The sequence below is a fragment of the Phacochoerus africanus genome, chromosome 7, assembly GCF_016906955.1.
Source record: "Phacochoerus africanus isolate WHEZ1 chromosome 7, ROS_Pafr_v1, whole genome shotgun sequence".
In the NCBI taxonomy this organism is placed as follows: domain Eukaryota; kingdom Metazoa; phylum Chordata; class Mammalia; order Artiodactyla; family Suidae; genus Phacochoerus; species Phacochoerus africanus.
In genome coordinates this window covers 32,474,577-32,502,087 of record NC_062550.1, presented here as the reverse complement: position 1 = coordinate 32,502,087, position 27,511 = coordinate 32,474,577, and the positions used below count along the sequence as shown (strand labels likewise).

The following is a 27,511-nucleotide window of genomic DNA, read 5'->3' as shown; positions in this document are numbered from 1 at the left end:
TTCTATGACTACCAAAATAATGTGAGTGAAGGGGGGTTATCTTTATAAGCTGGCAGATATTATCATTAAAACGATGTTCTATCCCTTGAAAGATGGAAAACAAGTAAATATTTCATACATAAATGATGAATCAGTCAAGTCAGCATTTGTTCTAGTAAGAATAAGATATTAACTCAATATAACCGTTTTAAAAGTTGTGATTTTTTTGTGACATTGTTGAGTTGTTTTCATTAGGCTGGTCACCTTTGATTAGTCTTGGTGCTATCTTCATAAATTTTAGGAAATTAAAAAAAAATCTCCTAAATCAGTCAGACTTATCTTGATCTCTTATGCCTCAAGGTTTCTTTCCTGTTGGGTATGTAAATGCTCCTGGGAAAGGAGTTAGACATCTGAACTCTGTATACTTTCAGGTAAAATTAACTTGAACCATCCAGTTAGAAATTAGTACTCATATTTATTTGAAGAATTTCTAAAGAGTTACCTCTGTCAGTAACTGGTTTTACATGTAACGTCCACGAAAAGTAATTACATCTGCTTGTTTAGCATCTTAAATTCTACGGACAGAATATGGGAATTCTGGAGTTCCCATTATGGCTCAGCAGTAAGGAACCTGACTAGTAACCATGAGGATGCAGGTTTGATCCCCGGCCTTGCTCAGTGGGTTAAGGATCTGGCATTTGCCGTGAGCTGTGGTGTAGGCTGGAGATGCGGCTTGGATCCCGCATTGCTGTGGCTGTGGTGTAGGCCACTGAATGCAGCTCCTATTCAACTCCTAGCCAGGGAACTTCCATATGCTGCACAATGTGGCCCTTAAAAAAAATTTTTTTTTAAATATGGCAATACTTTGCCCATCATATGCTGTGACGATAACTGCTAGAAATCTAAATAAATATGGAATTTCCTCAAATTGAAATTTTAGATTTAAGGCAAGTATAAACATTTGGAGAGGAAAAAAGGGCAGCTTTTTTTTTTTTTTTTTTTTAATGTAGAGCAATGATGAAAATACAAACAAAAAGCACATAATTCCTCCCACCCCAACCCCACCTTCTCTGTTATGAAGGAGTAAGACCGGGAAAGCTTGTTTGGAGTTGTAAATCAGCAACACTTCAGAAATTCTTCCTGACCTGTCTGTTAAGCCTCAGTATAAATAAAAAATTATTTAGAGAACTTGCTGAACACTATATAAGACCCAGAATGAATGGGAAATGACAACAATATAGATTTAAGAAAAAATAACCCCACCAATGGGGGAATAGTTAACAAAAGTATTGTATATCTCAGCTATGTAATATTGTAATACTAGGTAATCATTAAAGAAGACTAAAGTAAATCTACTTACATAGACAAGAAAAACTCTCCAGGAGTTCCCGTCGTGGCTCAGTGGTTAACGAATCCGACTAGGAACCATGAGGTTTTGGGTTCGATCCCTGGCCTTGCTCAGTGGGTTAAGGATCCAGCGTTGCTGTGAGCCGTGGTGTAGGTCGCAGATGCGGCTCGGATCCTGCGTTGCTGTGCCCCTGGTGTAGGCCAGCGGCTACAGCCCCGTTTCGACCCTTAGCCTGGGAACCTCCATATGCTGTGGGAGTGGCCCAAGAAATGGCAAAAAGACAAAAAAAAAAACAAAAAAAACCTCTCCACCATGTATTAAGTGAAAAAAATTTCCAGATTAATATATTTGATGTGATGTAGCTGGTATTTAATACACTTTTTTTTCTTTTTAGGGTTGCACCCAAGGCATATGAAAGTTCCCAGGCTAGGGGCTGAATCAGAGTGATAGGTGCCGGCCTACACCACAGCCACCGCCACGTGGGATCCAAGCTGCATCTGCAACCTACACCACAGCTCACAGCAACACTGGATCCCCAGCCCACAGAGTGAGGCCTGGGATCAAATCCACATCCTCATGGATACTAGTCGGGTTCTTCACCTGCTGAGCCACAATGGGAACGGCCTTTAATACACATTATAAAAATATATCATCTAATATGTAAATATTATAGAAGCATATAAGTAATATGTTTTTACATGCCTGGAAGAATATAAACCAAACTAACAAAAGTAAAGTATTCTGAATACTGATACAGAAGAAGTAGGGTGAGATAGGTGACTTTGATCATTTATTTTACGCATTTTTGCAGTATTTAATATTTATAGCTTATTTCATTTTATAATGAGCACATATTATGCCTAAAACTTTTTTTTTTTTTTTTTTGCTTTTTAGGGCTGCACTTGCGGCATATGGAAGTTCCCAGGCTAGGGATCGAATCAGAGCTATAGCTGCCAGCCTACACTACAGCTACAGCAACTCATGATCTGAGCTGCATCTGCAACCTACACCACAGCTCAGAGCAGTGCCAGATCCCCGACACACCCAGCAAGGCCAGGGATTGAACCCGAATCCTCATGGATATTAGTCGGATTCACTTCTGCTATGCCACAATGGGAACTCCTGTTTAAAACTTTTTAAAAAACGACATAAGGAAAAAATTCCCTGTGATATTATCAAATACTGGAATGAGTTAAAAGTCATGTACTGTAGGAGGGATTAAAGAATAGATATATGATATTGACTAAAAGTAGGGGGAATTGATTTTTGGTAAACAAAAATTCTAACTATTCCCACTTTTTCCCCTCTTTCAGAAAGCTACTCTTTTGCAAGATCCCCTATATGTTAGTGAGCTCAGTCTTGCTACTGGAAGTCAAAGACCATACAGGTAAGGAGTGATCGACAGGGCAAAGTTGCATGGGGGGTGTTCTCTCTCTTTGCCTCTCCCAACTCTACGTACTGTTAATCAACATATTTATATCTACATTAATTCTCTGCCTTGGATTGCAACTGCACTTGCCCACTGGACATCACTTCTTGTATGTCTCATAGGAGCCATGAAAGCAGCATATTCACAACAGACATCAGCATCTTCCTTCTGGGACCTGAACTTCTGTCTGTGTTTCCTAACGCAGGGCCTGATGTCACTACCTCCAGAGAGCCTAAGCTGGAGTCCTAGATTGCCCAGATTGCCATCCTCCACATCCACCAATCATTACACCATTTACTGTACTTATTGAATATATCTGGAGAACACCTACTTTTTTCTATTGCCACAAGCTCAGGTCTCTGTTCTGGGCTCCTATACTAGTTTCCTGGCTGGCCCCTGCCTTCCCTCTTGCCCCTCTCTAGATCATTCAAGACAACAGCAGAGTCTTTCAGAAGCACAGATCTGATCATGTAGCTCCTCCCTTAAAGCCTCTGAATAGCTCCCCATTCCTTTAGAAGATTTACAAATCTTCCTGATGTCTCTTTATTTTTTTCCATCCTCAACTATCGTGTCCACCACACTCCTGCCCAAGCTCCTCATTCAAATAAACTCATAGCTCTCAGGAAGCTCCCTGTTAATCTGGGCCCTAACACGATGGCCTCTCCTAGAACCCTATTCTCTTCTTTTCTTCCTCTTCCAAAAAATCTTCAACTCCTGGACTTCCCTTGTGCAGCAGGTTAAGGATACAGGCTTGTCATGGCAGCAACCTGTGTTGCTTCTATGGTGTGGTTTTGATCCCTGGCCCGTGAACTTCTGCATTGGGTACAGCTAAAATTAAAAAAAACAAAAAACAAAACAAAACAAAAAAACCCTTTAACTCCTCAAATCTTAGCTCACTATCCCTTTGTCTGAGAATCATTTCTCAAAACTAAATTAAGAGAGTCGCCCTCCACAATATCCTGTGCTTACATATCTTACAGCACTGCCGAGTCTATATTATGGGTTGTTTGTTTATGTGCTGCGTTATTAGGTAATGTGCTCTTAAGGGCAGGGACTATACCTTGGTCACTGGTATACAGTAGGCTGCCAATAAACCTTTATGCAATGAATGAGTAAATGAATGAGATAAGATGTAGTCTGGGATCTTATATGAAAAGCTAAGGAGTTTGGATTTTATCCAGACTTCATGATTCTATCATGTTCTTATCATAGTCAGCCTTACTTTGAAGTAGTGACTTGTGATGTGACTATTTCTTCCAATAGATTGTGAGCCCCTGGAAGGCAAGGAGCTCTCTTTTTATTTTTAATTTTTTTAATTTTTATTTTTGTCTTTTTGCCTTTTCTAGGGCCGCTTCCCAAGGCATACGGAGGTTCCCAGGCTAGGAGTCTAATTGGAGCCGTAGCCGCTGGCCTACGCCAGAGCCACAGCCATACAGGATCTGAGCCGTGTCTGCGACCTACACCACAGCTCATGGCAACGCCGGATCCTTAACCCACTGAGCAAGGCCAGGGATGGAACCCGAAAGCTCATGGCTCCTAGTCGGATTCGTTAGCCACTGTGCCACGATGGAAACTCCTGTCTTTTTAATTTGTCTATTTTTCAGGCTTAAAACTGTGTTTGGCACATAGAAAACACACCCTCTGTGAATTGAGGGTGCCAATAATGTTGATATTAGGTCATGGGTAAGTTTTGAGAGGTTTATGACAGTGATGTATATTGGGGGTCGTGTAAATGCACTAAGGGTAAGTTTCATTTTAAAAGATACATATCCATTCCCCATTAAAAGGAGCCAAAGTTCCTTGGAAGAATGATTGACTCTAGGTCTAGGGCAGGAAATATACACATGAGTTTGAACCAGCTTGTGCCAGAATGCAAAGAGTAATAGAGCCCCAACTAGAGGACACAGGAGCCTGCATGATGGGGTTCCTAATAACCAAAGATGGAATTCAAAAAAGTAATGAATGAGATGGTTGAAGCACAACACATACACAAAAATTCCAAAGTGTATAATGATGCATCATAGAGAGAAAGTCTTCCCTCCTACATTCTTCCCCCACCCCCAGTAAGAAGAAAAAATGCGCTGAATTCCAGTAGGCATAAACAGGGCACTAATTTACTTCTCTGCAAATCAGCAAACAAATGCCAAGAATTATGCATTTATCCTGCCTTTCCTGCATAAACTGTAATTAGTTCGGGGTAACCAAGTAGCCTAAGTTGATGACAGCAAACTGCATTTTACAGAATCCCAGCTAATGAATGTGGAAAGTTTAATACAATTAGAAAATTACCAGAGTTCCCGTTGTGGTGGTGCAGCAGAAATGAATCCGACCAGTATGCATGAGGATGCAGGTTTGATCCCTGGCCTTGCTCAGTGGGTCAGGGATCCGGTGTTGCCGTGAGCTGTGGTGTAGGTCGCGGACATAACTCGGATGCCATGTCGCTGTGGCTGTGGTGGAGGCCGGCAGCTGTAGCTCCAATTCAAGCCCTAGCCTGGGAAATTCCATATGCCACAAGTTTGGCCCTAAAAAAAAAGAAAGAAAAAAGAAAAAGAAAGAAAATTACCATTGTTTAACTTCTGATGAAATAAGATGCATGCGATGATCCTTAGTGGTTGGAGCCATTTGATGCAAAGGTGAAATGGAACTTCAAAACGGCGGGATCATGTAAATAACTAAGCCCGTTGGTCAGTCTTAGCATCACTTAAGTGGATGCTATAATGAAGTGCCTCATTATTGGATGTAGCATGAAGCATATAGCACCATGATATATCTTTGTTCAAACAATTAAACTTGAAGACTGACTTAAAAGTGTGGGTATGCTATCCTTAGCCACAGCAATGTGGGATCCGAGCGATTGAAGCCAGGGATCGAACTTGTGTCCTCATGGATCCTAGTTGGGTTTGTTACCACTGAGTCACCATGGGAACTCCAAGAAGGAATGAAATTCTGACACAGGTGAAAACATGGATGAGCCTTGGAGAAATTATGCTAATAGGTAAAATAAGCCAAACATAAAGACAAATACTGTATGATTCCACCTACGTGAGGCATCTAGAACAGGCAAATTCACAGAAACAGAAAGCAAAATAGACGTTACCAGGAGCTGTGGGGAGAGGGGAGTGGAGATATGGTTCAATGGACGCAGAGTTTCTGTTCAGAAGATGAATAAGTTCTGGAAATGGATAGTAGTGAGGATGGCACAACATTGTGAATGCACTCGTACACCTTAAAATGGTTAAAATGTTGTTGTTTTTTTTTGCTTTTTAGGGCCACACCCGCAGCATATGGAGGTTCCCAGGCTAGGGGTTGAATTGGAGCTACAGCTGCCAGCCTACACCACAGCCACAGCAACACTGGATCCTTAACCCACTGAGTGAGGCCAGGGATCGAAGCCGAAAACTCATGGTTACTAGTCGGATTCGTTTCTGATGCACCACAATGGGAACTTCTAAAATGTTTTTTTTGTTTGTTTGTTTTTTGTCTTTTTGCCATTTCTTGGGCCGCTCCTGTGGCATATGGAGGTTCCCAGGCTAGGGGTCTAATCGGAGCTGTAGCTGCCAGCCAGAGCTGTAGCTGCCAGCCTAGGCCAGAGCCACAGCAACGCGGGATCCGAGCCGCGTCTGCGACCTACAGGACAGCCCACGGTGATGCCAGAGCCTAACCCACTGAGCAAAGGCAGGGATCGAACCTGCAACCTCATGGTTCCTAGTCGGATTCGTTAACCACTGCGCCATGACGGGAACTCCTGGAACTCCTAAAATGTTAAGTTTTATGTTATGTATATCTTATCTTAAAATTAAATTAAATTAATTAATTAATTTTGTTTTTTATGGCCGCACCCGCAGCATATGGAGGTTCTCAGGCTAGGGCTGCCGGCCTATACCACAGCCAGAACAACTCGGGATCTGAGCCACATCTGTGACCTACACCACAGCTCACGGCAATGCCGGATCCTCAACCTAGTGATCAAGGCCAGGGATTGAACCTGCAACCTCAGGGTTTCTATTCGGATTCGTTTCCACTGTGCCACTAATAGGAACTCCTATTTTATCTTAAAATTTTAAAAGGTGTGTGTGCATGTGTAAAAGAGCAGATAAAATAAAATTGGCAAAATACTGAAAATTATTAAAGCTAGGTGATGGATATGTGGGGGTTTCTATAAGATTTTCTTCATTTTTTGTGTATGTTTGAAAATTTCCATAGTAAAGATTTTAAAAGACTTAAGAAACATAATAAGCAAATATGACAATTATCTTATTTAGATCTTGATATTAATAAACCAAATATAAAAACAAAATATTTTTAAAACAACAGGGAACATTTAAATATGGACTGGGTATTAGATAATATCATATAATTACTGATAATTTTGTTGGTGTGATGATGATTTTTTAAGGAAATCTTCCTTTTATTTTGAGATATGTTCTGAGGTATGTTGGGGTTAAATAATATTGTTTGGGATTTCTTTTTAAAAAAGATGGTTATACAGATAGCTTAGAATTTCTACATGTTTGTTTTCTTTTCTTTCTTTTTAGGGCTGCACCTGTGGCATATGGAAGTTCCCGGGCTAGGGGTCAAACTGGGCCCCGGAGTCAATTTACAGCTGCAGGCCTAAGTCACAGCCACAGCAATGGGGGATCTGAGCTGCATCTATGATCTACACTGCAGCTTGCGGCAATGTAGTGGATCCTTTACCCACTCAGTGAGGCCAGGGTTCGAACCTGTAACTTCACAGGCACTGTTTTGGATTCTTAATCCCCTGAACCACAATAGGAACTCTTCTACATATTTTATTTGCTTTTTTTTTGGTCACCCTGTGACACATGGAGTTCCTGGGTCAGGGATCAGATTTGAGCTGCATTGTTACCTGCACTGCAGCTGCAGCAACGCTGGATCCTTAACCCACTCTTCTGGGCCAGGGATCAAACCCTGTGTCCCAGTGCTCCCAAGATGCCAATGTCACATTGAGCCATAGTGGGAACTCCATCTTGTTTTAATATGTTTACTCTTAAAAAGGAAAGTATCAGTTTTAATTTTGGTGCTATAGTATGTAACGTGATTCTTTTTTTTTTTTTTTTTGTCTTTTTAGGGCCACACCCAGGACATATGGAAATTCCCAGGTTAGGGGCTGCATTGGAGCTATAGCTGCCAGCCTAAGCCACAGCCACAGCAATGCCGCATCTGCGACCTACACTGCAGCTCATGGCAACACCAGATATTTAACCCACTGAGAAAGGATACTATTGTGGTTCGTTACCACTGAGCCACAAGGGGAACTCCGTATGCAAAGTGATTTTAAAGCTAATTGTGTAATAAAAGAGGCTCTAACTTTGTGTGTGTGGCATGAAATTTATCCCTGAAGGCAATGAGAGTCTGCCACTCTTGACTCAGGAAAAGCCTATTTCTTGCAAAGTTAATTTCTGAAGGCAATGTATTTAAAATGTAGTAATTTAATGCACCACGAAGGATACAAATATATGCACAAAATACACAGGAAACAGTCTCTGCCTGCAAGGCACCTTCAGTTTAAAAGAAGTGAATATTCTTTGGGTTTTCAAATTAGGATTTTGTACAGTGGTGAGTTCTGTAATCTGACCATCATGAACATACACACAGTGCTTCTGAGGTAATGTATGAAAAGGTTTTCCAGATATAAAGCATTATACAAATGTAGGTATGACATATCAAATGTCTGGGGAAATGAACAAATATAGGAAAAACAGAGCTTATCATTAGATCAAGAATCCTCTTGCCACATTGCTCAGTGAATGTATGTTTTCTGGCCCATGAAAACATAGAATATCTGTAAACATTAATATAAAATTTCCTCTTATTCCTAAATTGAATAATGAAGTCTTCTGGCACTAGACTTTTTCTTATTTAAATGAGCCAAAGGAAGTCTGTCATCTTTCTAAAAGCAAATATTCTCTGAATGTTCAAAGAAATTGTAATTACGCATAGCTTCTTTGTAGAAACACAGGCAACTGAATCTAACTTGAATTTATGAGGTATGTGAGACCTTAATTTATATGTGAATTGATTTTTAGTATGAAGAGGTTAGTGTGTTTTTTCTTATGAAACTTGTTCTGGCTTTTTTGAAAAAAAATTGTTTGGTATTATAATCTATATGGATCTCCCTGAATTGCTGACTCCTAATAGGAAAAAATGGAAAATCAATTTCAAAATAATTGCAGATATTGTATTTTTTCTGAGCTTTTGCTTTTCTAAGTGCATTTGTTTGTGAAAACTACATTTCTGCTGTTTTTTGAAGTTCTCCGAGAGTAGAAGGATTTTATGGTTATTTTTTAAATGAATGGAGAAGGAGGGAGAGTGTGGGATGGCCTGGGAATTTGGTGTTAGTAGATGCAAACTATTACATTTAGAGTGGATAAGCAATGAGATCCTACTGTACAGCACAGGTGACTATATCCAGTGTCTTGGAGACCATGATGGAAGATAATAAAAGAAAGGGTCACTGTGCTGTACAGTTGAAATGGGCACATTGTAAATCAGCGAGCTATACCTTAATAAAAAAAGAAATGAAATTGGGCAGTAATTAGAAATGGATGTACAGGGAAGCAGGATCTCAAAGCTTATTCCTATTTTATTTATTATTATTATTTTTTGTCTTTTTAGGGCTGCACCCGAGGCATATGGAGGTTCCCAGGTCAGGGGTTGAATCAGAGCTGTAGCTATTGGCCTACACCAGAGCCACAGCAACGTCAGATCTGAGCCGCATCTGGGACCTACACCACAGCTCAAGGCAACGCCAGATCCTTAACCCACTGAGCACAACCTGCGTCCTCAAGCATGCTAGTCAGATTCATCTCCGCTGAGCCACGATGGGAACTCCCATCCTATTTTATTTAGGTAACATTTGTTATACACTCAACATGTGGTAATAAGCACATGCAGTAACTAAAGTATCAAAAGAGCACAAAGGGATAGATACTATCATCAACTCCATCTTACAGATGAGGAAACTGAGGTACAGAGAGACAAGGAAACTTGCCTGTGGTAATTACCTAGCAAAATAGAGGCAGATCTAGGATACTTATTGGCCCGTGTGAATTGTCCCCATGCACAAAATCATGTTCTTAGGCCTCTATGATTGCTATTAGTGAATTATTTTCTTTTTATTCCGGTATAGTTGATTTACAATATTATTTATGTTTCAGGTATACAACATAGTGATTCATAATTTTTAATGATTATACTCCATTTATTTTTTTTCCATTTATAGTTATTATAAAATATTGGCTATATTCACTGTGCTGTATAATAGATCCTTGTAGCTTATTTATTTTATATATAAGAGTCTGTACTTCAGAATTACCCCGATGTTGCCCCTACCCCCTTCCCTCTCCTCACTGGTAATCACTAGTTTTTTCTCCATTATCTGTGGTCTCTTTCTTTTTTGTTATATTCACCACTTTATTTTTTAGATTGTACATATAAGAGATATCATATAGTATTTGCCTTTCTCTAAACATAATGCCCTCTATGTTTTTGCAAGTGAAAAACATTTTTTAAAAATTATCATTATATTTTTAGGGCTGCACCCATGGCATATGGAGGTTCCCAGGCTAGGGGTCGAATTGGAGCTACAGCTGCCAGCCTATGCCACAGCCATAGCAATTTGGGATCCAACCTGTGTCTGCGATTTATACCGCAGCTCATGGCAATGCCAGATCCTTAACCTACAGAGCATGGTCAGGGATTGAACCCGCAACCTCATGTTTCCTAGTTGGATTCGTTTCCACTGCACCAAGATGGGAACCCCCAAACTTTTATTTTTTTATGGCTGATCAATATTTCATTGTACACACACACACACACACACACACACACACACACACACACACCCCACATCTTTATCCATTCATCTTGGGCACTTAGGTTGCTTCCATATATTAGCTATTGTAAATAATGTTGCTATGTTGCGGTGCGCGTATCTTTTCAAATTTGTGATTTCATTTTTTTCAGATAAGCACCTAGGAATGGAATTGCTAGGTTATGTGGTAGTTTTTGTTTTTGTTTTGTCTTTTTAGGGCCGCATCTGTGGTATATGGAGGTTCCTAGGCTAGGGGTTGAATCGGAGCTATAGCTTCTGGTCTATACCACAGCCACAGCAACCAGGGATCTGAGCTGCATGTGCAACCTACACCATAGCTCAGGGCAAAGCTGGATCTTTAACCTAATGAGCAAGGCCAGGGATCAAACCTGCATCTCCCAGATGCTAGTCAGATTCATTTCTACTGAGCCACAATGGGAACTCCATGGTAGGTCTATTTTTAGTTTTTTTGAGAAAACTTCATACTCTTTTCCATAATGGCTGCAACAATTTACATTCCCACCAACAGTGTACAAGGCTTGTTCATTTTTTTTTTTTTTTAACATCCTCACCAACATTTGCTATTTGTGGTCTTTTTGATGGCTAAGACTGAATTGTGAATATTTTTCTTTTTTTGGTCTTTTTAGGGCCACACCCACGGTATACGGAGGTTCCCAGGCTAGGGGTTAAATCAGAGATACAGCCACTGGCCTACACAGGCACAGCAATGCCAGATCCGAGCCGTGTCCGCAACCTACACCAGAGCTCATGGCAACACCGGATCCTCAACCCACTGAGCAAGGCCAGGGATTGAACCTGCGTCCTCATGGATGCTAGTCAGATTCGCTTCCACTGAGCCACGATGGGAACTCCAGACTGAATTCTTAATGATCATTTCTCCTTCAGTGTCTCCATTAGAAAAGAGACTTTCTCAGGAAGTCTTAATTTTTGTGTTAAGAGAGGTTCATTGGCTGGATAGAGGAGAGCATCTTAGATCTTTTTAAAATAAAGATCTAGGCAGTGGACAGTAACCAACATTCCATGTAGTATTATTGGAGTAAGTGGCTGATATCAAGATTTACAGAGTAAGTGGTAAAAACACCTTTAACTTCAGGTCAGACATTCTAAAACGTTTCAATTAACCTACACAGAACATGAAACATTTCTCTTATGGTTACTCTTCACCCTGCTTTTCTGAATCACCAGCTGTGTAAACCCAAACAGGCTACTTAACCTAACATCCTATAAATGCAATAGTAATTCTCAGCTCAGTCCTCCTCATGGCAGGAATGTGCTTGTCCATGGGAAGTACCCAGGCCAGAGCCTGCCACAGGGTCAGTGCTCAGTTAAGTGCAAGTTGTCATTAGTGATGCAAACAATATCTAACCTGATAACGTTTTTCCAAGTTGCTGCAGATCTGCTGAGGGGCCAGGACAAGTACACAAATAACTATAATGGGATGAAGTAGGATGAGCGTGGTCTAAGTGTGGAGCAGGTGCTCATGAGGGAGAGGGTCCTCATTCGTTGGTGGAGCTGGGAAAGCGCTAAAGAGAAGGAAGGTTTCATTTCAGCTAAGCCAGCTTTTCTCAAAGTGTGGGAGACACCTGGGGCTGTCATGGGAGATGACTTCATGTAGTATTCTGCCCTGGGGTCAAATAACTTTGGATTCCACAGTAAAAAAGTAGAATTTTCCAACTCGTCTGATCTCGTTAGGGAGAACCTCTGTGCTTGGTGCCCGTGGTGGCAGCTCTCTAACACACGCTCGTCTGCTTTTTGTCAGAAGGAGGGCAGACTTCAGGCTCAGAATAGGGAGCAGATACTTAGAAATTTGTTGCTTTCATGCTATTTATTTATGTTTTCTTTTTAAGGCCGCACTTGCAGCATATGGAAGTTCATGGACGTTCCCAGGCTAGGGGTTGAATTGGAGCTGCAGCTGAGGCCTGTGCCACAGTCACATCAATGCTGGATCTGAGCCTCATCTGTGACCTGTGCCGCAGCTTGTGGCAACATTGTATTCTTAACCCACTGAGCGAGGCCAGGGATTGAACCCGCTTCTTCACAGACACTGTGTTGGGTTCTTAACCCACTGAGTCACCATGGGAACTCCTCATGCTATTTTTGAAGTTACCCTCAATTTATAGCCAACTGTTCTGGTTTCCCTTGTGAAGTAGTGATACAAAGTTTTCTGTATAGATAAGTTACTCTAAGGAAAAAAATGAGTTGATTTAAAGGGAAAACATTAAGCAAATAATATTACGTGTGATTCATGGATTGCGGTAAATGGTATGCAGACAAACTCCGAGGTAAACTATGAAAGAGGAACAGAAGTTTACCAGGCACAGTGAGAAAATTCAAGATGTGTACAGCTTGAGTAAAGGGACAAGGCAAAAAGTATGTTTGGAGAGTAAGAAATAGTTCATTTTGGGAGGAGCCGGTTTCATTGCTGATAAGTAATTAAGCCAAAAGTACAAAATTCCTTAGTAATAAAGTTTTACAAACCTGTCAATAATCATTGATATTCCTCCACTGCTGTTTCTTGTCACTTCTTCCCATGGACATTTTTCTTTTCTTTCTGTAGATCTGAGGAGAAAATTAAGCACTTCGGTCAACTTAAATCTGAACTTTTTCTTAAAGACAATACTTTGAGGAAGATACTTTGTTTAACCACAGAACTTAAAGGAGCAGCCCAGAAAAACTTCATTTTGAAAAGGCTTTTCTGGAAAGTAGGTGTTTTGTCTTACTTTTAATCTTTAAAACTTGTTTCACTTGTTTATCAAGTGCAGCATATTCAAGCATAAGGTAAAATATAAATAAATGTCTTGCATTCTGATGCTGTGTTTTAAAATATCGCTTGAATTGAATGCAATCGTTTTGACCCTTGAAACGCTGTGATGTAATCAGTGTAAATGTGTATGTTGGAGTCGGGGAGACGGAAGAGAGGAGAGTGGTAGCTCCCAGGGGTGGGGTTAGCAGAGTCAAAGAAAAGAGAGATAGAGGGGAAGTTTTTGGCATGTGAGAAGTATGAGCATAGACCATGAGATGAGAAAGTAGACTTCAAAAGTTTTATATGCAGGTTCCCCTACAATAAAAATGTAATTAAAAAATTACTTTTGAGGGTTGGATTGTTGTTTTTAAAAAGGTGACTCCTGGAGTTACTGTCGTGGCTCAGCAGAAACGAATCTAACCAGCATCCATGAAGACGCAGGTTTGATCCCTGGCTTTGCCCAGTGGGTTAAGGATCTGGCGTTACCATGAGCTGTGGTGTAGGTCACAGACATGGCTTGGATCTGGCTTTGCTGTGGCTGTGGCATAGGCTGGAGGCTACAGCTTCAATTTGACCCCTAGCCTGGAAACCTCCATATGCCGTGGGTGCAGTTCTAAAAAGATTAAAAATAATAATAATAAAAGATAAAAAGGTGGGAGTTCCCGTCATGGCTCAGTGGTTAATGAATCCGACTAGGAACCATGGGGTTGTGGGTTCGATCCCTGGCCTTGCTCAGTGGGTTAAGGATTTGGCATTGCTGTGAGCTTTGGTATAGGTTGCAGACTTGGCTCCCATCCCGAGTTGCTGTAGCTTTGGTGTAGGCCAGCGGCTACAGCTCTGATTGGACCCCTAGCCTGGCAACTTCTATATGCCACAGGAGTGGCTCAAGAAATGGCAAAAAGACAAAAATAAATAAATAAATAAAAAGGTGACTCCTGGGGAGTCAAAGCAACCTAGTTATCACTTGGCAAGATACTTCCTCTGTAAGACTGACTTAGCGTCAGTTTCAGGTTTAGGTGAACATATTGAGAACCCAGGTGAGCACTGGTGCAGTGCTAAGGAGGGTAATTCTGGTTAGTGGTCTCACACACAGTTGCCAGCATTTTACAGCACAGATGGGGAGTGCATAGTATTCCCAGCCGTACAACAGGGTCTTGGCCATTTCTGAGATTCATGTGTTAGATGATCAGTTATCCTAGTTCGCCTAGACTAGGTAACAGAGTGTCTCAGTTTGCCTGGGGCTGAGGAAGTATGGCATGTGGGACTTTTAGTGCAAAAGCTAGACCAGTCCCAAGCAAATTGAGATGGCTGATCACCCTATTTAGAGGGTGTAGTAGCTACAGAGAATAGTAGGTCAAGGGTCCCCCAACATTGAGGGAGGTAGGGATGATGGAGTGCTGTATAGTCTAAAATGCTTATATGAGATAGACCCTGTTGGGAATATACCATCCAAGTTTTAACTCTGGAACTTCAGAGAATTCTGGAAAATATAGGGACAGTCATCAAAATGACTTACATATTAAAAAAAAATGACTTACATATAGTTATGAAGAGTCTACTCGGAAAGACTAAGGAAATTGGTATTATCCCCATGCAAATAAACCTCTCCAGTCCATCCCACACATGGTATTAATCTATAACCCTGATTGTGAGGATTCTGCTTCCTCAAAAACCTCTTGAAGCTCTCCTTACTGAGGTACAAACACTTTGGCTTTGGCATTTAAGGTCTCCATTAATGACCCCCATTCCAAATTTGCACAAGCATGACCTTTATTTTAGTGGGGTGGATTAGCAGGAAGGGGCCGACATTTGCAGAGGGCAAGTGCCAGGAGAACAAATCCAGCTGTAGATGCTAAGGAAGAAGGCACAGGACCCAAGGGTGAGAGTGATCACTACACAGAGAATGTGTGAAATGAAGTATCAGGGCTTTTCCGCATGTGGACAGATTACACCCAGATGTCTGCATAAACATTTGGCACCGGGAAGAAGAGCATGTTTAGGGTTTGGGAACAGGGACTTCATGGAATGTGGGGTTGGGGGGTTGCAAGGATATAAAGTCAAGAGTACAGCCAGTAGCTGGGAAAGGACAGGCAAAGGACTTAGCACAGAGCCCAAAGAAGAAGTCCACTTAGACAAACTGGACAGGATCAGGGATGGATTTAAAGCAGATGTGTCTAGGTAGGAGAATTGAGCTACCATGTAAGGGTTGGACGTAAGAAGGGTGTTGATGCTGAATACCTGAGTGTTGGTCTACAGGTCATTTAAGCCATTTTTTTAAAAAAATGTGATTTATTTATTTATTTATTTGTTTAGTCTTCTGTCTTTTTAGGGCCACACCCGTGGCATGTGGATGTTCCTAGGTTAGGGGCTGAATCAAAGCTACAGCTGCTGGCCTACAGCAACTCAGGATCTGAGCCGCATCTGCAACCTACACCACAGCTCATGACAACGTCGGATCCTTAACCCATTGAGTGAGGCCAGGGATTGAATCCACATCCTCATGGATATTAAACCACTGAGCCATGATGTGAACTCCCATTTAACACATCTTAAAACAGGCCTGATAGATGGCCTCCATTGTGCAGCAAAAGAGGGATGCAGAGAAAGAGAGTAAAACCAGGTCTAACCCACTCAACCCACCACCTCGCCACTTTCAACTCTTTTCTGCAAATGCTTGAACCGTGTGGGATGACTTGAACACCCTGCTCTTTCCAGCCCCTCCACGTTTTCCCTACTGTTTGCTTTCTCTGGAATATTCCTTCCATTTTCTCCTGTTAAAATCCTACCCACTTGGAGTTCCCGTTGCAGCTCAGCAGTAACTAACCTGACTGGTGTCCATGAGGACACAGATTCAATCCCTGGCCTTGCTCAGTGGGTTAAGGACCCAGCATTGCTGTGAGCTGTGGCATAGATCACAGACACGGCTCAGATCTGGCGTTTCTGTGGCTGCAGTGTAGGCCTGTGGCTATAGCTCTGATTTGACCTCTAGCCTGGGAACCTCCATATGCCGTGATGGGGCTCTTAAAAAAAAAAAAAAAAAAACCCTACCCACTCATTCTCCAAGGCTCATCTCAAAGGCTATTCTGCCTTTTCTGTCATCTTCATTGGGGGCTTTGGTACCTTCCTCTTTTTGATCTATTATGGCGGTTCTGTGCTACAGAATGTTCTTTGATATACTGTAATCTGCATTGTTCAATAAAGTAGCCACTAGCCACATGTGGCTATTAAGCACTTGAATGTTGTTAGTGACTAAGGAAGTGAAATATTAATTTTATTCAGTTTTAATCAATTTAAATTTAAATAACCACATGTGGCCAGTGGCTTCTGTGTTGGACAAGGCAGTCTAATGCATCTTTCTTAGCACTTTCTCTTTAACAAGTCAACCAACATTTATTGCATGTCTGTTCTGTGCCAGGCATGGTAACAGCCACTAGAAATGCAAGCATGACTAAGATACAGTTCCTACCTTCAAGAATTACACAGTCATTCTCTCTTTTACTATAGTTATTGAGATATTTTTGTTTACCATAATATTCTACGCACTTCTTCAGGATAGGCATGTGTCTTACTCATCTTTGTGCTCTCCCTAAGGCCTAACACAGTGCCAGCATATACCAGGTCCCACAATCAATTCACAATGAACTAAAAATTTATTTTCCTCTGATCAGAAGTCTAGGAGTAAAGCTTTCATGTTTGGTTTCTTATGTGAAAATGCTACAGCTGTTCTTTAATGTAATGTTACTTCGGACAAACTAAATAGAATATCTTCTAATTTAGTTGTCAAAAATGAAAGGTCAAAATGCATAACGAGGGAAATAAAAGGCACTCTTGTGAGGTCTCTCCCTACCTAAGTGGAGGACCCTGTGTCCCGCTCCACCACTGTGCCCTCAGGCCCGGAAGCTGTCATGTTCTCTAACCCGCAACCAGAATCTAGTCTTATATTCATTTTCACAGTTAACAAACATGATTTATACAACCCAACATTTTAATCTTCTTTTAGGAGCTTTTACATTTAAATGGTTATTTTAGCCTTAAGTTAAAGCAGTGTTTTTTTCCCAACTCTGTGCTGGGCTCCCTGGGAACATACGTTTATGTGAAACTCCCTTAAGAACCCATGCTGGGGAGGGTAGATTAGAGGCAGCTCTAATTTTTTGGTTCTTGGGTAAGAGGATGGAAAATTATATGTATTTATAAATTATAATAAAATTAACATAATTAATAATTATAGGTATATTCCTATAATAACAACATGTAACACATATAGGTATATTACTATAATAAACATATAATACTATATGACTATAATAATATATACAGTTGACCCTTACTTTTTTTTTCTTTTTCTTTTTAGGGCTGCACCCATGGCATATGGAGGTTCCCAGCAGTGGGGTCAAATTGAAGCTGTAGCCGCTGGCCTACACCTCAGCCACAGCAACTCGGGATCTGAGCTGCATCTGTGACCTACACTGCACCTCACGGCAATGCCGGATCCTCAACCCACTGAACAAGGCCAGGGATCAAACCTGCATCCTCATGCATGCTAGTCAGATTCGTTTCTGCTGAGCCACGACGGGCACTCCTGCAGTTGACCTTTAAACAACATAAGTTTGAACTGCATGGGTCCACTTAACATGTGCATTTTTTCAATAGTAAATATTATAGTATTACATGATTGTGATTGGTTGAGTCCATGGATGTGGAACCACAGGTATGGAGGGCTGACTGTAAGTTATACTCAGAATTTTTTTGGGGGTGGGGCATGCCCACAGCATGTGGAAGTTCCTGGGCCAGGGATCTAACCTGCTCCACAGCAGCAACCTGAGCTGCTGCAGTGACAACACTGGGTCCTTAACCTGATGTGCCACAAGAGAACTCCAGTGATAATCAGATTTTTGACTGCAAAGAAGATGGGCACTTCTAGCTCCCTTCAATCCCCCACCTCATGTTGTTTAAGGGCCAAGTGTATATTATTTTCCCTTTTAGGAACTGGAGTTCCCACTGTGGTGCGGTGGGTTAAGAACCTGACTGGAGCAGGAGGCACAGATTTGATCTTCATGGGATCCAGCATTGCAGCTACTGTGTAGGTCACAGCTGTGACTTGGGTTCAGTCCCAGGCCTGGGAATGTCCATAGGCTGCAGGTGCAGCCATTAAAAAAAAAAAAAAGAATCATCTTTGTTAGGGTATAATTTTTTTCTGCTAGGTAATTTTTATTCTTCAATTTTATTACAAGTGATATTTAAAATTATGGAAACACTTTTCCATAGGTTGACTAAACTGGAAACTTTAGGAGTACAGATACCATGTCCAGTTTGTAATGGTAATTCTATTTTTTAATTTTTTGAGGCCCCACCATACTATTTTTCACAGCAGCTAGACCATTTTACATTCCCACCAACAGTGTACAAGGGTTCCAGTTTTTCTATATCCTTGCCAATACGTATAATTTACTGATTCTTTTGATATCAGCCATTCTTATGGGTGTGAGGGATCTAGCAGTTTTGATTTGCATTTCTCTAACAATAAGAGATGTGGAGCATTTTTTCATGCGCTTACTGGCAATTTGTATATCTTCTTTGAAGAAATTATTGGGGGCCAATTTACATATAATGAAATCCACCCATTTTAAGAGTGCAGTTTAAAGTTTTAACAGAAGTATATTTCTACATAACCACCACCCTAGTCAAGATTGAGAACATTTCAATCACTCCTTAGGGCTACCTCATGCCCTTTAGCAGTCAGTTTTCTCTGACCCTGACGGTAGGCAACTATTGTGTTTTCTGTCTTAGAATTCCACTTAGATGGGATTGTAGACTCTGTATTCTTTTATGTTTAGCTTCTTTCGACACAATATTTTTGAGACTCTTTCATGCTGTTGCTGGTAGGTGGAAGATTTTTGTTTTATTTTATTTTATTTGTCTTTTTAGGACCGCACCCACTGCATATGGAAGTTCCCAGGCTAGGGGATGAACTGCAGCTGCAGCTGCAACTGCCGGCCTACACCACAGCTATAGCAATGCCAGATCTGAGCAGCACGTGTCACCTATACCACAGGCTCACGGCAATGCTGAATCCTTAAGCCACTGAGCAACGCCAGGGATCAAAGGCATGTCCTCATGGATACTAGTTGGGTTCATTACCACTGAGTCACAACGGGAACCCTAAGATATGGTAAAAGTAAAAAATCCTGCACCACTGAGCAGGAGGGAGATCACAGTGATAATTGATAGTTACTAAGCACTTACAATGTGCTGAGAGCTGTTCAGGCTTTGCAAATACATCTTTTTATTTATTTATTTATTTATTTATTTTTTTAAGGGCCACACACGCTGTGCATGTGCAGCATATGGCTAGGGGTCGAATTGGAGCTACAGCTGCCGGCCTACACCACAGCTCACAGCAATGCTGGATCCTCAACCCACTGAATGAGGCCAGAGATCAAACCTGCAACTTCATGGTTCCTAGTTGGTTTCGTTTCCGTTGCGCCACAACAGGAACTCCAGGCTTTATAAATATATCTTATGTAATCCTAACTATTAATCCCATTTCAGAGATGAAGAAACCAAGTCATAGAATGTATAAATAATTTGCCAAATGTCATTTAGGACCCAAGGAAAGAGCTGGGGATTTGAACTCAAATAACCTGGCTTCAGAGTCAGTGTGGAAAACTACCACACTCTGCTAATTTATTAGGGCACTGGGTAAACCCCAGCACTTCTTACTGTACCTCTTGCCATCCTCAGCCTCTTCTCATGCCATATCACCCAGATAAGAGCACACACATACCTGTCTAAGCAAAGAGTCTTAAGTTGTAAGTTGCCGCTAACAAACAAAAGTGCTGGGGGAAAAAATGAACAATAAAGGAAGAGAAAAGAGAAGCACTTGCATTCTATTTCTCATTAGTACCAACTTGCCTGACTTCATGGGCCAATGCTTATTTTCATGCTCACTTATCTACGAGACTATATAGGAACACAAAAAAACTGGTTCTCCCACTTTTAAGTCAGTGTTTATTTTGGCAGGAATGGTGATCTACATTTCTGCTGTATTAACCTAAGTACTACTCTCATTCTGTACCATCTTCACAGGCTGCCCAGTGCTGTACATTTGTTTTTGAACTAGTAAACATGTTAAAATAAGCATTTTTCTATCCATTATTTCATTATATCCTCATAAAGGGCAAATTACTTTGGAAAGGTGGGAAATATGGTGGTCCCCACTTAATATGATTATTCCAAGGTGACTGAATGACTTGCCTAAGATTATACACCTACTCCTTTTTTTTTTTTTTTCCTTTTCGAGGGCCGCTTCCTGCGGCATATGGAGGTTCCCAGGCTAGGGGTCGACTCACACCTGTAGCCGCCGGCCTACGCTAGAGCCACAGCAACGCAGGATCCGAGCCTCATCTGCAACCTGCACCACAGCTCACGGCAACGCCGGATCGTTAACCCACTGAACAAGGGCAGGGATCGAACCTGCAACCTCATGGTTCCTAGTCGGATTCGTTAACCACTGCGCCACGACGGGAACTCCTATACACCTACTTCTGCATGACTTTCAGTATTAATGGTCAAGCTGGGCCAAAAGGCATCTCCCAGCATCATCTGCTAGGTTTTAGCTCTGGCTCTGTTCACCACGACAGTGGTCTCCTGGTTTTAAGTAAAGGTGTATGTTCAATTTGGGTTATGCTAGTGTTAATGAAGCTCTAAATCACTTCCTCTCTAATCAAAGAACAAGTCATTTCTTCTTATTTTTATTATGTAAGGATAGTTTTGCCAACAGATACCTCAACTATCATCTTCTTTCTCGTTTGCTTTCACAGACCAGTGACCTTTTCTATTTCCTCGTGAACAAACTTCATGAGTACTTGCCAGAGTCTAGGGATAAGAATGCACTTCAAAATAAAAGCCAAAGGGCTGATGAGCTGCTGTAAGTACTAACTGGATATTCAGAGATATTTTTTTCTGTAGGATGTTAAAGATAAATAGAATGCACTGGACAAAATATATATTGTACCGGAGTTCCCGTTGTGGCTCAGCAGTAATGAACCCGACTAGCATCCATGAGGTTCAATCCCTGGCCTTGCTCAGTGGGTTAAGGATCTAGTGCTGCTGTGAGCTGTGGAGTAAGCCGGTAGCTGTAGCTCCCATTTGACCCATAGCCTGGAAACTTCCACATGCTGTGGGTGTGGCCATAAAAAGCAATATATGTATGTATATATATACTGCATTAATGATTAATGGTGTTATAAGTTTTGCATCACATGGGTTTTTAAAAATAGTGTTCATTTTGTTCTAATATTTAAAGAAAAACTACACAAGAAACTAGTGATGGTGGCTGTCCCAAAAGGGAAAAAAATGAATGTGTGAAGGAAAGATAACTTTCATTCTGTTCCCTTTTTTTACCTTTGAAATTCTGAGCCAAAAATTACCTGCTTGAGGAGTTCCCATTCTGGTTCAGTGGTAACGAGCCTGACTAGTGTCCATGAGGATGTGGTTTTGATCCCTGGCCTCACTCAGTGGGTTAAGGATCTGGCATTGAGTGAGCTGCCACATAGGTCACAGATGTGGCTCCTGTCTGGTGTTCCTGTTGCTGTGGTGTAGGTCAACAGCTGCAGCTCCGATTTGACCCCTAGCCTGGGAACTTCCATATGCATGTGTGGCCTAATAAAATAAATAAATAAATAAATAAACAAATAAATAAATATCCTACTTGAAATAGTTAAAATTATTAAATGTAGTTTAAAAATAGTGTGTGATTATCATAAAAACTTTGCAAAAAATAAGTACAAAAACCAATATGAAAATGACTTTAAATCTTTACACAATTAATTCATTCAACAAACATATCTGCATGCTTACTATGTAGCAATCATAGAGTAGCCACTCAACCAACCTTGGTTGTTTGATATACAGAATTTCCTTCCTCTATTTTTTTATACATGGGTATCTGAATGCAGTTCTATCAGTGATAACCGATTGTGTGGAATTCTGAACTTATAAATGAAATCATGCCATTTCTGTGATTTTTTTCCGCCTTTGTTTTCTAGAGCATGCATTGAAATTATACAGACTCTGGGACTGATGTTCAGAGAAACAGAAACTGAGTCATCACGCCTGAACACATTGGCAGCTAAGAAGTAAGTCTTTTTAAAAATTGAGACCTTGTAGTTGCAACCCATTAAATACTCTGTGGAAAGTCTTCCAGAACTCGTTACTCTCTGACTTCTCTGTTCAATCCCCTTGTAAATATATGAAACTCATCACTCACTTCCTTCTGTGATGAACTAATTAGTTGGTGCATACTGAGTTCTCTCTGATTATTGAGGGCACAAAGATTTTGTTAGCATAAGTTTATTTTGGTCATTGTCTGGAAAAGAGCAAATGACTCATCATATGGTAAAAACCAGGGAGTCTCTACTAGAATTTTCCAGAGTACTCTTTTATCAATATAACAGAAAAATTACATTGTAAAGGCAAGAATTATAGTAGCTGACTTTAATATAAAATTGCGCAACCTTGAAATAAATGACACTGGAGAGGAAAATGTTATAAAGACACTCCAAAATATGTGGCCCTGGATTTCCCATCATGGCACAGCAGAAACAAATCCGACTAGTCTCCATGAAGATGTGGGTTCGATCCCTGGCCTTGCTCAGTGGGTCAGGGATCTGGTGTTGCTGTGAGCTATGGTGTAGGTCACAGACATGGCTCAGATCCCAAGTTGCTGTGGCTGTGGTGTAGACCAGCAGCTGCAGCTCCAATTCAACCTCTAGCCTGGGAGCCTCCATTTGCTGTGGGTTTGGCCCTAAAAAGCAAAACAAACGAACAAACAAAAACCCCACAAAAATATGTGGCTCAAATTTATAGAGATTTACATCTTTCCTAACATAACAGTCCAGAGTAAATAGCCATGCTTTCTTCTACAACATCAGCTAGAGATCCAGGTTCCCTTCTTTTCTTGCTCTGCTATCGTTTATCCTGCTGTCTTTGTCCTCATGGGTTAGCTGGCTGGACTTCTTGCCTTCATTACACCTTGTGGGAAGCAGGCAGAGAAGTATAGGGCAAGCAGATTTCCTCTAAGCAAAGCATGTAAGACTTTTGCTTACATTCTATTGGTGAGAACTTTAGGCATATGGCATTTCTAGCTGCAAAAGAGGCTGCAAAATGTGTCTGTAGTTGGCTGGCTAAGCACCTAGCTACACTTCAGATGGCAATGGGGACATCTATTATTTAAATGAAGAATGTGTAGTGAGGGACAAGAGCATTCTTTGCCATAGAAAGTATATGTTTACATGGTTTGCATATTATCTGCTTGACCTTTTTATTCTTTCTTTTTAGGGCCTCATCTGCAGCATATGGAAGTTCCCAGGCTAGGGGTCAAATTGGAGCTATAGTTGCTGGCCTACACCACAGCCACAGCCACAGCCAAATGGGATCCCAAATGTGTCTGAGATCTACACCACAGCTCACAGCAATGCTGATCCTTAACCCATTGAGTGAGGCCAGGGATCAAACCTGCATCCTCATGGATCCTGGTCGGGTTCATGACCACAGAGCCACAATGGGAACTCCCTGCTTGACCTTTTTATGAGGCTCATAGGCTATGAACTACATCCTTGGGCAATGTTCTGGCTAAAATCTTACTTTTTTACCAGCATTATCAATTGTCTATCTACATTTCTCGTATTAAGAAGGTGGGAGAAAGAGGAGAACCATAGACCCTAAAACATTTGAACCAAAGGGAAGAATAAGAACTTTTAGTAATATTTATCCAGGCTATTTATTAAAGACCTTTACAAATACATTTTAATGAAAATATTCATTGGCATATCTTAAGCAACTTGCTATGTGCCGGGAACTATATAGGCATACTGTTTTATAGCAAGGGTGTTCAAATGTTTCTCTATAAGGCCATATAGCAAATATTTTTGGCTTTTCAGGCCATATAATCTCTGTTGAAACTCCTTAATTCTGCCATTGTCACAAAATCAGCCATAGATGATATGCAAAGGAATGGGCATAGCTGTGTTCCAATAAAGCTTTATTTACAAAAACAGGCTCTGGGCTATTTGACCTGCATGCTACCAATTGTTTACCCTTGCTTTACAGTATACAAGGAAAATATACTCTGTTATTTACTCTGCACATTTCTTTATGCAGTTGACAGTACTGCCATTTCCCCATCTCTAAGATAGAGACTAAAGATTATTTCTGATATTTATGTCTTCTCCTATATTGAAATTATTGCTAGATCATGCTACTCTTTTTGTCCAAATTTTTATCCTTACTTTTCTTTATCCAAGTTGGAAAAAATCATTCTTACCAATCTATGTTGGAAAATGTTGCATTTTAATTGTTCTTGGTTTGACCACATCAGTCCTACTATATCAGGCTACTTTCTTGATATGACTAATTCTTTTCATGTCCTTTGATACATATATTGTATTGCTATAGTAGAGTCTGGTTATAATACTAACTTTTCGGTCAATTTTTGATATCCATAGGGTCAAATCACTTACCTAGACCATTAACTTGCACAGTAAATGTCTAATACAACTAATAATCTTCTACAACCATGTATCAAATTACCACAAATTTAGTGGCTTCAAACAACATAATTATATTATGTCACAGTTTATAGAGATAAGGAAATATGGGCACAGTTTAACTGGATCATCTGCTCAGGGTCTCACAAGGCTGCAGCCTTATCTGAGGCTTGGGGTCCTCTTCCAAACTCATCTGGGTAGTCATTGGCAGAGTTAATTTCCTTATGGCTGTAAAACTCATGACAGCTTGCTTCATGGCAGGATAATATCTCTGACCTCAGGGAAGGCCTAAACTTTCTTTTATTCATTCCATGAGATCAGGCCCACCCTAAATAATCTCCCTTTGATTAACTCAAAAATCGACTAATTGAGGATCTTAATTATACTGGCAAAAACCCCTTCCCCTTTCTCATCTAACATAACATAAATGACAAATGTGACAGCCTAATGTATTCACAGATCCTAACCTAACCATACTAAAGTGGAAGGGATCATATAAAGTGAATATACCAGAGGATGGAAATCTTAGAAGCCTTATTAAAATTCTGCCTACCACACTAACAGGATGGCTTAGGACACCATGAGTTTTCCCTTCAAAGTCTGTATTTTAAGATATTATAATACATTAAAAATTCTTACATTGGACAAAAGCAAGAGAGGCTACAACTCTCCTGTCTGCAAAAGAGAGGCCACACCATAAATTATGCAAAATGAAAAGGCAGAGAATTATGACTCAGGTAGGGTAGCAAGAAAAAAACCCCAGAAAAACAGCTAAGTGATCTGGAAATTACCAACCTCCATGAAAAAGATTTTAGACTGATGACAGTAAATATGATTCAAGATCTTGGAAATAAACTGGAGGCAAAGATTGATAAATTACAAAAAAAAATGAGCAAAGAAATAGAAGATTTATGGATTAAGTAAGCAGAGAGGCAAAATGCAATAACAAATAAAAAATTCACTAGAAGCAACCAACAGGAGAATACACAGGAGGCAGAAGAATGAATAAGTAAGGTGGAAGACAGACTAGTGGAAATCATTGATGTGGAACAGAAAAAAGAAAAAAAGATTGAAAAAATATGAAGACAGTCTAAGAGAACTCTGGGACAATGATAAACACACTTACATTCATATTCTAGGGGTGCCAGAAGGAGAAGAGAGAGAGAAAGGACAAGAAAAAAATATTTGAAGATATAATAGCCGAAAATTTCCCTAACATGGGAAAGAGATCACTCAAATCCAGAAAGCACGAGTACCATATAAAATAAATCCAAGGAGGAACACCCCAAGACACATATTAATCAAACTGACCAAAATTAAAGACAAAGAGAAAATATTGAAAGCAGCTAGAGAAAAGATACAAATAACATACAATGGAATCCCAATTAGGTATTGGCAGATTTTTCAGCAGAAATACTGCAGGCTGAAGGGAGTGGCACGATATACTTAAAATGATGAAAGGAAAAAACCTCCAACCAAGATTACTCTACCCAGCAAGGATCTCATTCAGATTTGAAGTAGAAATCAAAAACTTTACAGATAAGCAAAAGCTAAGAGAATTCAGTGCCACGAACCAGCTTTACAACAAATACTAAAGGAACTTCTCTAGGCAGAAAAGAACTAGAAGCAAAAATATTACAAGTGACAAGGCTCACCAGTAAAGGCATACATATACTAAAGGTAGGAAATCATCCACATGCAAATATGCTACCAAAATCAGAAATCATGAGAAGAGAAGGGTACAAATGCAGGACACTGGAGATGCACTTGCAACTAAGAGACCAACAACTTAAAACAATCCTGTATATATGTAGACTTCTATATCAAAACTTCAGGGTAACTGCAAACCAAAGATTTACGATAGATACACACTCAAATAAGAAAAACCAATCCAAATACAACACTAAAGATAGTCATCAAACCACAATAGGAGAGGACAAGAGAAGAAGGGAAGAAAAAAGACCAACAAAAACAAATCTAAAACAGTTAATAAAGTGGCAATAACAACATACACTTCAATAATTACCTTAAGTGTAAATGGACTAAATGTCCCAACCAAATGACATAGACTGGCTGAATGGATACAAAAACAAGATCCATATATATGCTGTCTTCAAGAGATCAACTTCAGTTGTAGAGACACATAGAAATTGAAAGTGAGAGGATGGAAGAAAATATTCCATGCAGAAGGGAATCAAAAGAAAGACTGAGTAGCAATACTCATATCAGACAAAACAGACCTCAAAATAAAGAATATTTCAGAGACAAAGAAGGACATTACATAATGATCAAATGATCAATCCAAGAAGAAGATATAACAATTGTAAATATATATGCACTTAACATAGGACCACCGCAATATATAAGGCTAACAATCTTAAAAGGAGAAACTGAAAATAGCACAATAATACCAGTGGAATTTAACACCCCACTTACAGCAATGGACAGATCTCCCAGACAGAAAATCAATATGGAAACACAGGCTTTAATTGACACAGCAGGTGGACTTAATAGATATTTACAGAACATTCCATCCAAAAACAGCAGAATACACATTCTTCTCAAGTGCACACAGAACATTTTCTAGGCCACATTCTGGGCCACAAATCAA

The 27,511-nt window shown here is 40.3% G+C and overlaps 1 protein-coding gene and 1 long non-coding RNA gene across 3 annotated transcripts in view; one reads left to right on the top strand and one right to left on the bottom strand.

Moving 5' to 3' along the window:
• LOC125131044 (uncharacterized) overlaps positions 1-27,511 on the bottom strand; it is a 135,351-nt gene that overhangs the window by 47,542 nt on the left and 60,298 nt on the right. Inside the window, exon 4 of the long non-coding RNA XR_007135848.1 lies at positions 13,090-13,170. This is a non-coding gene — a long non-coding RNA (uncharacterized LOC125131044). The remainder of the gene's footprint in view (positions 1-13,089; positions 13,171-27,511) is intronic.
• Positions 1-27,511, top strand: part of C7H12orf56 (chromosome 7 C12orf56 homolog) — a 101,150-nt gene that overhangs the window by 48,287 nt on the left and 25,352 nt on the right. For both annotated transcript variants that reach the window (XM_047787116.1, XM_047787117.1), the window contains exons 5-8: positions 2,641-2,714; positions 13,169-13,313; positions 21,175-21,281; positions 22,402-22,491. In XM_047787116.1, coding sequence (XP_047643072.1) covers positions 2,641-2,714; positions 13,169-13,313; positions 21,175-21,281; positions 22,402-22,491 — 416 coding nt within the window. The remainder of the gene's footprint in view (positions 1-2,640; positions 2,715-13,168; positions 13,314-21,174; positions 21,282-22,401; positions 22,492-27,511) is intronic.